At 52.0% G+C, this 10,894-nt stretch overlaps 1 protein-coding gene across 1 annotated transcript; it reads right to left on the minus strand.

The window, feature by feature from the left end:
• Positions 1-817: 817 nt before the first annotated feature.
• Positions 818-10,687, minus strand: SERPINA11 (serpin family A member 11). The gene is made up of 5 exons (XM_090271352.1): positions 10,581-10,687; positions 7,950-8,574; positions 4,646-4,919; positions 1,961-2,108; positions 818-1,154 (listed from the first exon to the last, which is right to left on the minus strand). Exons 1-5 carry the CDS (start codon positions 10,617-10,619, stop codon positions 951-953), a joined length of 1,290 nt encoding a protein of 429 aa, XP_090127478.1. The 5' UTR covers positions 10,620-10,687; the 3' UTR covers positions 818-950.
• Positions 10,688-10,894: the final 207 nt, after the last annotated feature.

Below are 10,894 nucleotides of genomic sequence, written 5' to 3' on the forward strand. Positions count from 1 at the left end.
TCTCACCTGCTTGGAGTGGGCGTTGGGGGTGGGGATGTTCTATCCGTGACATTTTTGAGATATGACTTCTCCTTAGATATGCACCACCTACAGCCACCCTCTAGCTCCTGGCACTGACTTCATTGTGGGGACAGGTATTGTCACACACATGGTGTATATATAGCACAGGCGATCAAGTTGACATCCTTTTGTTTTCCCCACTAGCTTCAGGCAGGTGTCTCTGGAAGACTGCAAGGGCACCCTTGTGGGTGCGGGACTTCTGACATCTGAAGGATGCTCGATTATAATCAAATGCTGCCCCCAGTTCATCCCACTAACCAATGTTTGGCCTACAACCATGGCCACCTGGCCTTGTTGACCTTCCCACTCCCCTTGACCCTGGGGTTGCCCTTGGACGTGTGATATCTTGTGTTGGATTGGCCCACTTATGCATCAGCCCATCCTCACACCCCTTCTCTTCATGGAGCGTGGTACAGGTTCCTGCCTGGCCCCCATCTCCTCTCAAGGTGATCTAGCCTCTGGCATCTGGGCAATGACCTTTAAGAATGACCTTACTCTGCTGTACAGCCAACATAGGCCACTGTGAAGGGAGGGACTCACTTATCTCTCCTGACGTCCCATGTGCCTTTTCCCGGGATCCTTATCTGGAGGACACTCAGGAAAGACCCGCAGTGGTGACAGTGGTGGTGGGCATCTCCCAGGAGGCCATACCATGAAGCTATTCTCATTTTCAACTCTCTGACCCCCGTTGACACCACACTCAAGGAGACTGTAGAGTGAGCAGGTAAAAGGAATCCACTCTCCTTGTAAGCATTGCTCCTGAGTGTTCACAAAACCCAAGGTCCGCTTTATTGGGATCTTTGCCCTCTGATGAACGGGTGCAGGCTGCTGCCGGCCTTCCTGTTTGTTGGGCAGCGGAGAGACAAGACAGCCCCAGGCCTCCCACCGTGTCACCCGGCAGCCGGGTTGACGACTTTTCCCAAGAAGAGGAGGCTGCGGGTCGTCACCTCCCACAGCAGCACCAGGAAAGGCCTGTTGAAATGGACCTGTGAGGCCGATGTCCCGTTCAGAGCCTCGGGCTGGGAGAGGAGGCCTGAGGCAGCCCCTGCCTTGGTTCCCCGCTCACTCATGTCCATTGCTGCTTTGTGGGACACCTAGAAGGAGAAAAGAGGGCAGAGACAGCTCAGGGCACTGCAGCAAGGGAGCAGATCTCCCCTTGTGTGACACCAAACAGAGGGGGCGGCCTCCTCCTGTTCAGGCCTCAGGGCCCCGCCTTCCAAGAAAGCAACTCCAGACTTTGTGCTGTTTTTCACCTGTCCCTGTCTTTCCTCCTCTGTCCTGCTCTGGGGGCTCACCCTGAGGGTGCGTTTGCTCCCCGATGGGGGGACAGATGAGCCGGAGCATGGCCGAGGGCTGTCAAGCAAACACGAGGCTGCAGAAACCCAGCAGCAACCTTTAGGCACATTTCGCAAATGCCTGGGTGCATGTGGCACAGGCCCGGGTACCATTTCCTGCTGTGAGCCGCACTTCCGCTCTCTGAGCCTCAGTTTCCTCGTCTCTAAAATGCCCTGCTCAGCCTCCAGCTCAGTGGAACCAGCTGTCGTTATGCCAGACCGGCCTCTAGTCTCCGTAGCTACACCACAGGCAGGTGGAGGGTCACTGCCTGTCCCAGGAAGAAGTACAAGGAATAAAAGCAATGCTGGTCCCACACCTGGGGACGTATAGCTTTATGGGTGACCCCAAGTGTGTGTCTACTCTATTCAGGACTCTGTGTCCTTGCTCTGAAGACCAGAGAGAGAGGGGCGAAGAGGGTGCTGCCCATGAAAAGGAGCCTTAAAGAATGTGGTATTAAAGAACCAGAATGGGGAAAAGAAATGGGAACTTGCCTTTCAAATATATACCTTATGTCAAAGGAGAAGAGACAGCCCTCCCACCCACACATCCCCATTCACCACCATACCCTGGAGATGGTTGTGTTGGGCTGTCCGGTGATTCCTGATAAGTCAGCTTCTAATGTGAATATGTCGGTGAGACCAATGTGGGAAAGTATTTCTTCTAGGTTATACGTTCCAGAGATGGAAAACCTTGGCAGATGCAAGTCCAGCAGGCTGGAGGGAGAGCCAGACAGAGAGAGGGCACCATCTCGTCATCTGCTTTGGTGCCGTCGGCGCTGGTGGCCTGAGCTTCGGGGGGAAGTGGGTTTTCCCAGGGTGAGGGGAACCAGTCTTCCCCCGACACTGCCTGTCGTGCCAGAACATTCCACAGCCCAAACATTCCAAAACCCCTTGTCTTCATACTTTACAGACCTCTTGTGACCCTTTCAGATCTCTTGTGTCTGGAACTGAGAGACCCCTGGCCAGCCATTCTGCCTGCAGCCTCGGTACATTGAGAGGGGACTTTCTAATGCCCAGCGCTGGGCTAGGGATTTTACAGAACACCACCGATCGAGTCCACACGATACCACGTAGGGTAGATATTGTTAACACTTTCCTTCCTCCATATCGGAGTCATCAGCAAGTTCCATTGGCCCAGCTACTGAGGTATATCCTAAATCCATCTATTGGCAACCCCTCGTACAAGCCACCATCATCCCTTACCCGTCTGAGCTTCAGGGAGCTGATGAGAGGCAGGGCACGGATCGCTAGAATAACTCTTGTTCCTGGCACGACTTGACCATCACGCCACCCCATTCCCTGGGTTAAATCCGCAGAGCAAATCTGTCCTTTTCTTGTGGGAATTATTCTTCTTAGTTATTGTTTGACAGCTACTAGGGCACCTGCAAGCTGGGCTAGTGGATCACCAGCTGGGAAACATCTGCCTCTACTAAATTCGGCTTAGAGGCCCTAATTCAGGTTAGGAAATCGTTCCTAGTTTAACCCCTGTGAGCAGTATGAGGGCCCAGATGCCTCAGTGCAGTGGGGACAGTGGGGAGTTGGGGGGCTAAACTGTGAAAAGGAGGACGTGGAGGTGGAGAACTGGCAGATGTCACAGGGCAGGCCCCGCCCTTGGGGAAGGGTTGAGTAGAGACTAGCAGAAGGGTATTGGGTGAGCAGCCCAACACACAATAGGTGTCCAACCAGTGTGAGCAAAGAATGAACGTTACCAGGAAGCGTGATTTCCCCAGGCTAGCTAACCTGCCTCACAGCTGAACGAAGGGAGGGAGACCTGGCAGTCTGAGCTTTCCATGTCTGAAAGCCCATTAAAATACTGCTGCCATGTTATACTTTTGGCACAAGAAACATCTAAGATTTAGGAAAGTAACTTGGGCTGGTTTTGATTCTTGAAGGTAAGAGGTCAAAACAGACCCTTCCTGGGGAGAAATGCATTGGCCTAGAAGATTCTATGATACTTCCTCATGAGAGGGGAAAGGGGCAGGCTCACCCCAAGAGAGCCTGAGACTATGGGGTTCGAATCAGAAACTGACCAGAGCTACGTAGATTCATAGGCAACCAGGAAACAGATGTTTCTGCCAAGCCAATCCGCTTGGGGGTGGTTTGTTATACAAAAGGGAATTAGAACTCAAGGCCAGATTTCATCCCAGAGCACCCCATAAAGGAAGATGCACCCCAAGAAGGAGCTGCCTTGTGAAGGGGTGGTCTAGGCAATGTGGAAAAGACTGAAACCACTGAGAGAAAACCAGAAACCAGAAGCAAGTGAGACAGAGGAATTAGGACTGAGATCCCATCAAACTGGCACTGATTTTACAGTGCTCCTCTTGGGGTTCAATTGCTTTAAGAAATGTTTTAATTGAAAAAAGACGCACTTTTAAGAGGTATACACTGTTCTGTGGGAGTCATAATTATTCTTAATCATCGTCGTTGATCTGATTTTATTTTTATTTTTTTGCTACACTTAACTACCTTCTGGTAGTACAGTAGTCCCTCTCTATATCGCAGTTCACTTATCGCGGCCTCACTGTACTGTGGGATTTTAAAAAATATTATATTTAATTATTTATCGTGGATTTTTCGCTACATCGCGGGATTTTGTGGTCCTGTATACGTATGTTGTTAAAGTTACGTAGGTTTCAGAGTGTAGAATAAGTGTAAGGTTCCTACTTCGCGGGGGCGTCTAGAATGTAATACCCGTGATAAGTGAGGGAATGCTATAAATTATTATTTGGACAAAGAGGGAAGAGGCCGAGCAGAAAAACAACACAGAGGGGTGGTCATGGTTCACACCTGGTGAGCACTTCTCACACACCAGGTGGCTCTCCCAGTGCCCCATGCGCATTCACCCTTTGAGTGCCAGTGTCACTGTGAGCAACACTGACAAATTTTCCCAAAAGTGCCAGTGTCGCTCCCAGCGACTCTTTTTCCGATGGCTATAAATGTAAACAACAATGGAATAATTTGTATTTTATGTTTTGTTGTCTTTTTTGGTACCTCAGGTTATATATTGTTATAACTTTTTCTCATGTTGATCCAAATTCTAATTACGCATGGCACTCAAAGGGTTAACTCGATTATGCCACCAAACAACCCCACGCGAGGTGGTCTTCACAACCTCCATTTACAGTGGAGGGCAGGAGGCCAGAAGGGTAAGAAAAGTGGCCGAGGGGTTGGACTCTTACGATGGGAGTCGATTCAGAACTGCTCGGGTCCTTGAATGGGGCCTGCGGGAGTCCTTCTGCCTTGTCCCTTACCTGGGCGGGAGCGGCTGGCCCCATCTTCTCAGGGCCTCGGGCTGCAGAGCAGCCTCCACCTGCTGCATCTTCCCCGGGTCCGGGAGGACCAGCAGGGCCAGCGCGTTCCCACTGCACTCTATCTGGAGGACGGTGCAGGCCGTCTCCTGGTCGTAGAGGAACCTGTGCATTTCCTTCTGGTGCATCAGAGGGATGCGGGGAGAGGTCCTCTCGTTCGCAAGGAAGTTCTCTCGCTTCCCGGTCTCGTAGCGATTGAAAGGGTGCTTCCACTTGGCTAGGGACACAGAACCAGAAAGCCGTGAGAACATACTCCGCGAGAGCACCTCTGGGCAGATGTGCTCTGAGCCACTCTGCTTTGGTGACTTCCTCTTGGGTCTGTACATCTGGGGCACAGATGCAGAATCAGGAGGCCAAACATAGGTCCTGTTCAGACACCGGAGGAAGTCCCCAGAGCCTGAGCTCTAATGCCTGTGATCTTATTCCACTTCAGAGCCACTTAGCCTTCAAGAGGCGAGAAGGTAGCACTCTCTCTATTTTACTAAGCGCCTTCTGTGTGCGAGGCATTATCTCTTTATATCTTCACCACAATTAATAGGGAACAAGTGTTACAATCTCCACATCAGAGATGAGAAGTGGAGTCTCTGCGAATTTGTGGAAACACCCCCAACTCGAAGACCCTTCGGTGGCCGAGCGGGGCTTGAGGCCCGACTCCAGCTCCACCTCAGGTTCTTGGCAGACACTGAGCTGACCCATCTCTGCCCAGCTGCATGCAGATAGCAATAATCTTCAATGCAGAGTTGGGGGGGGGGGGGGGCGGGACCCTCTACCTCCCAACTACCTAATATTCAAACTGGAAAAAAAGAAAGAATTTAGTTAATAAAATGTAACATATAATGCAAAAGCCCACGAAGGCCTAGTTATAAACGCAGAATTTGGTGGTCACAGTCTTGTCTACGTGTGTGGTAACTTCGCTGTTTCTGCTTACAATCCCCAACCGCAACCCATCCTGACTTGGCCTCTTGAAGGCACTGGTCTTGGCGGTGGGGGAGGGGCCCGGCTCATCCTGCGCCTCCTGCTCACACCCAGCCTGTGACCAAGTAAGTGCTGCTGATTCTATCTCCAAAGCCGCAACTTTATCCGAGGGCACCGCCCTACTCCCTTTGCTCCACTTCAAGGACATTTAACTTGTCTCTGCTCTCCAACCCTTACTCCCTGCAAATCGTTTTTCAAACTGTAACCAGACTGATCTTTCTAAAAACACATGCCATTATGTTACTTCCCTGCTCCAGCTGTCGCACAGAGAAAGTCTAGGGTTCTCCACTGAGCTCCTATGTATCTTATGGTTCCAGCTCTCGGCACTCCCCGCTCCGCGTTCCGATTGGTTCCGTTTCAGGTAGGTTAAATTTTTTTTCATCTCCTTGAGAATGCAGTGGTATCTCTTCAGCTGGGACCTTTACATAATCTGTCCTTTCTATCCGACAGCCTCCTCTCCACCTCTCCCGCAGCCTCTCTGCCTCCTTCTCCATGTCCAGCTTACATTCCTTCTCTTCCAGGGAGCCTTCCCTCCCTCCCCAGGTCTGCGTAAGTGTCTCTTTAAGAGCTCCATGGCACCCACCCCTCCTCAAGCAGAGCCTTTTGACTCTTTTATGTCTCAAGTGGGACTGGGAGCTCTCCAGGGTGGGAAAACTGTATGTTACTTATAAATATCCCGAAGTCTTCTCACCCCAGCCTTAACCGTGGGAAGACATCAAACAAGTCCCAGCCGAGGGTTGTTCTACCAAAGACCTGGCCAGTACTCCTCCCAGTGGTCAAGGTCATAAAGAGCAAGGAGAGTCTGAGAGACTCACAGCCAAGAGGAGCCTAAGCTGACAGGATGTCGAAATGTAATGTGGGTCCTGGATGGGATCCTGGAATAGGAAAAATGTCAGGCAAAAACTTAAAAAAAAAAATCTGAATAAACCTTGGACTTGCCCGTAAAAGCACGGAGGAGCCCATGTTCCCAGTAGCATATAATTTAGGAAATGACTAAAGCGAACAAGATGGACCTAACAGTGTGACATGTTCAATGCGGCAGTCAGAACCTCTGCCTATAGCCCTGGCTGCTGTGGCTCAGTGGATTGAGCGTAGGCCTGCGAGCCAAGTGTTGCTGGTTTGATTCCCAGTCAGGGCACATGACTAGGTTGCATGTCAGGTCCCCAGTTGGGGGCACGAGTGAGAGGCAACCACACAATGATGTTTCTCTCCCTCTCTTTCTCCTTTCCCCTCTCTCTAAAAATAAAATAAATAAATAAATTAAAAACAAAAACAAAAACCTCTGCCTATATAAATTAAGCTATGGTTATGTCACATCAGAGAAGGAAAACTCTGACTCCAAAAAACCTCCGCTGCCTTGCGGCATACCTCTTCAGGGGAAAGGCTAAGGGAGTAAACCCCGACAGAAAATCCGGAGCCGGAGTCCCTAAGGCGGTTTGACGTTGTAGTCAACACCGGCAACTCCTGCGGCGCACCTGAAGCCAAGCTGTATTGACTCCGTCTTTCCCTTGGACCCTTCAGCTGCGAAGAGAGGGGGGGTCTGCTGCATGGGCAACAGCAGACCCTCCATATCACCCTGCCCAGGCTCTGTAGCTTCAGCTTCACTGGAGAGGACACTCCAGCGTCATCGCAAGATGTCGATTCAACACGGGAGGAGACAGATACCGTGTCACTCCCGAGTCGGACTGCACAACCATTCTTGGCGGTGCAGATAGACTCTTAAGAAGCTACACCATCGTCTCTCGAGACGGACGGCTGCCGACGATGTCACTAAAATCACACAGGCAGTATGATAGCATTCAAGGGGGATTTTAGAGCACATTAAGTGCATTTCTTATGATTCTGTAATGCACTTAATGCGCTAACGGTGAGTACACAGGGAGAGAAGGACAGGCACCAGCCCTAGGAGAGTGCTTGCCTCTGGGGAGGGATGAAGGGAAGGAAAGGGGACTTGGAGAGCAGGAAAAAGAAATTGAATTAGTGTATGCTGGCTTTCTATTATTCTTTGTATGTTTCTGTATGCTTGAAATAAATAATATTAAAAAATAAAATATTTTTCTAAAAGCGAACTATTAATAGATTGCGTATATACCAAAACATCAGAATAAAAGTAGACTAGGAAACAGCACATGGCAAGAGAAAACCAATATTGATAAATCACGAAGCAGCAGTATAAGGACATTATTTAAATATAAAGCAGTGAAGCAGCTGTAAGACCTCAAGACAGGTGCCTTCGGGGGCGGGGCTGGAGGTGGGAGGGGGAAGTGCACACCTTTGAAGAAGATGTAGTTCAGGAGAACCATGAGCGTGTCTTCGGTGAACTCCTGGAGGCCGTCCGCCACCTGCCCGTATGTTTGCTTTCTCACGTACTCATTGATGTGCCTCCTGGTTGTGGCAGAGTCGGTGAAGTTAGCGGAAAAAGCCAGAGCTCCATACAGCTCCCTGATGTCGTCCAGAAAGCGCTGCCGAGGCTTTAGCTGCTTGTCCAGGAACAGGGAGTTGCCAACTTTCAGTTCCAGTTTGGGACTGGGCAGGTCAAGGGTGCGGAGGAGGCTCTGGAAGCCCTGGTGGATGTTGGCCTGCGAGATGTCCGTGAGGTTGAAGCCCAGGCCCTCCAGGATCTGCATCGAAGTGTCAGCTGGGGCCCCAAGAGAGAGCAGGGCCAGGGTGGTGGAGATGCTCACCGGAGAGAAGAAGATGTTTCCTGGGGTTCCTGCCGCCAGCTGCTTATACAAACGCAAAGCAAAGCTGGTAATGGTGGGTGTGATTTGGTGGTAGGCGGGAGCTGGCTCTGGGAGCGGACCCCTGGGGGCTTGTGTCACCCCCAGACTCTTATCTCCGTGGGCAGAGGCCAGGATCCCCGCTCCTAGCAGCCACAGACACACTGGTCCCATTCTCTGAAAGCAAGACATTGATCACGTCGCTCTAAATGACATTATAGCTTCCCCTATTTACGCAACGAGCCTCACATCCAGACTATATCTACAGGGGTCATGAGGGACCCCCTGCAGAGAAGAGTAGGGGTGAGCAGGCCGGGCTCTGGACACGGTGCCCCAGGACCTCAGTTCAAGCGGTGGCCCTTCATCTGCTTTACACGTTGCTACGTCTATAAGGTGTTGTTGAGAAGAGGACTTTGAGCTACAAAAACAACTCCTGTGGTCTGTTTTCCCTGCACCCATCCTTCCTCCCTCCCTCCCTCCTTCCCTTTCTTTTCTCTTTCTTCTTTCTGGCTATGCTGTCAATCATTCATTAAGTTTCAAGGATGGGGATGATGTTCAAAACTCTGGAGCCTGTGTTTGGGACACTGTGACAGGGAGTGTTGCTGGGCCTCCCCAGCGTGGCCCTTAACTACAGCCTTGCCAATGGGAGGGCAGGGGATGTGTGTGCAGCTCCTGGGACAGAGGGGGGCGTGCCCTCCACACGTAGCTGGGGTGCGGACGGGACAGTCAGCCCTGGAACCTCGTGAGTGAGGGCAGCCCTTGAGAGACGGAGAAGTCAGGGACAGATGGAGCCTGGGTTGGCAGGAGATGAGAGGTCAACTCTGCCTCCATCAAACTGGTCACCTCTAGCTCCTCTTGTCGCCTGCAGGGGCTTAAACGGTATCTTCACGGAAGCAGAGAGTTGGGAAAGATTTCTGTTATGGGTGGAGTTGTGTTTCTCCCCATCCCAAATTCATATGCCAAAGTCCTGGTCCCCGTTATCTTGGAGTGTGAGCTCGTTTGGAAATGGTGTCATTGAGAGGTAATTAGTTAAGACAAGGTCATTCGATGGGCTCTGACCCAATAGGACTGGTGTCCTTATAAAAGGGGACGTTTGGACAGAGACACGCACTCAGGAGAACACCCCGTGAGATGAAGGTAGACATCCGTGAGCCACGGAAGCCACAATCCCAGCAAACCACCAGGAGCTCGGGAGAGGCCTGGAGTCGATCCTCCCTCTGCCCCCAAAGGAACCAGCCCTGCTCATGCCTTTGCCTTGGGCTTCCGGCCACCAGACCCGGGAGATAATAGGTGGCTGGTGTGGAAGCCACCCAGTCTGTAGTGCTTTGTAATGACAGCCCCAGCAAACTGACAGTGCCTCTTGCGCTTTAAGTTACGCACGTGCCAGAAGAGCCTTCACTCCACCTCGAGGGGGCCGAGGGGGTGCAGAGCGGGAGACCCCTTGCTTTGGGCCCAGGCTGCAGCTCAGCTCCAGGTGAAATTGCAGCGCAGACTAGGCTCCTCTCGCTCCGCCCCTCCCTAGTGCCCCCCTTTCCCTCTCAGGATCTCCACACATGTCCTCATGCTCCCAGAGCACACGCCACTCAGACTCGCCGCACCTTGACGTCCCCAGTCAGGAGAGTGTCATTCCCCTGCCCCCTTGGTCCCCTGCCACCGTGGCCAGCTCAATCAGCGCCTTCAGTATCCTTTGCCCGGATCAGCGGCCCCCGGACCAGTTACAAACACCGTGATGGTGTGGGAGAGACCGTGTTTTTGCAGACGGTTTGTAGTGCCTGGTGCTCCAATCACCCGCCCCGCACTCCCAAACCCCGAAGGCCAGCTGTCAGGAAGGGTGGCTGACGCCTCTCTATCGGTCATGCTGAAACTCGTTTGCCGGTCAAAGTCCTGCAGGAGGCTTCCCAAGGCCGCGTCCCTCCTGCCTCCGCGACAGCTCGCTGGGGACTCACTCAGCGACCCTTTCCACTCCCGTGGGACGTTCTTGCGAGGGGGGATTGGGAAGCCGCAGAGCAGTTTAAAAACTGGGCTGCCTTTGGAGAGAATAAGACACACAGCTACGACAGAACTACTTCTGGCTTCTTCCTTTTCTCCCATCGGGTTTACCCCCATTTGGTACCTACCGCACGCCCAGCGTCCGCAGACCTGCAGAAGGATCTAGTTCCCGAAAAGGCTCTGAAGTCACTCACCGTGTGATACTGTGCAGGGGAACCTCTCTGGACTGCCATGGTCCTGATTCAAAAGGCAAATGATAATGCCTGCCTTCTGGGCTGGGATTACAGGCCTCACAATGCGTGAGGCATCTGGCACAGGGAAGGTATGCAAACTCCGTTAATAATCATAATATCCCCGCGTATTGTTTATTTTGTGGTGGGGGTGTTAGACATCCTGTATCCCTGGTCCCCAACCAGAGATGTTCCAAAATGCAGGGGGAGATTGGAGAAAGGGGTGCTGTTGGAGTCTAGCAGGAGAGAAAGCTCTGGAAGGGGCCCCAGCAGTCATC

This window comes from Furipterus horrens, unplaced genomic scaffold, assembly GCF_987537825.1.
Source record: "Furipterus horrens unplaced genomic scaffold, mFurHor1.1.pri manual_scaffold_3, whole genome shotgun sequence".
NCBI lineage: Eukaryota > Metazoa > Chordata > Mammalia > Chiroptera > Furipteridae > Furipterus > Furipterus horrens.

Coding starts and splice junctions, on each gene's coding strand:
- SERPINA11 (XM_090271352.1), bottom strand. CDS start 10,619: ATGGCAGTCCAGAGAGGTTCCCCTGCACAGTATCACACG. Junction 2,109..4,645: donor GGCCAGCCGCTCCCGCCCAG/GTAAGGGACAAG, acceptor CTCTCCCTCCAG/CCTGCTGGACTTGCATCTGC. Junction 1,155..1,960: donor CCAACACAACCATCTCCAGG/GTATGGTGGTGA, acceptor TTCTCCTTCTAG/GTGTCCCACAAAGCAGCAAT.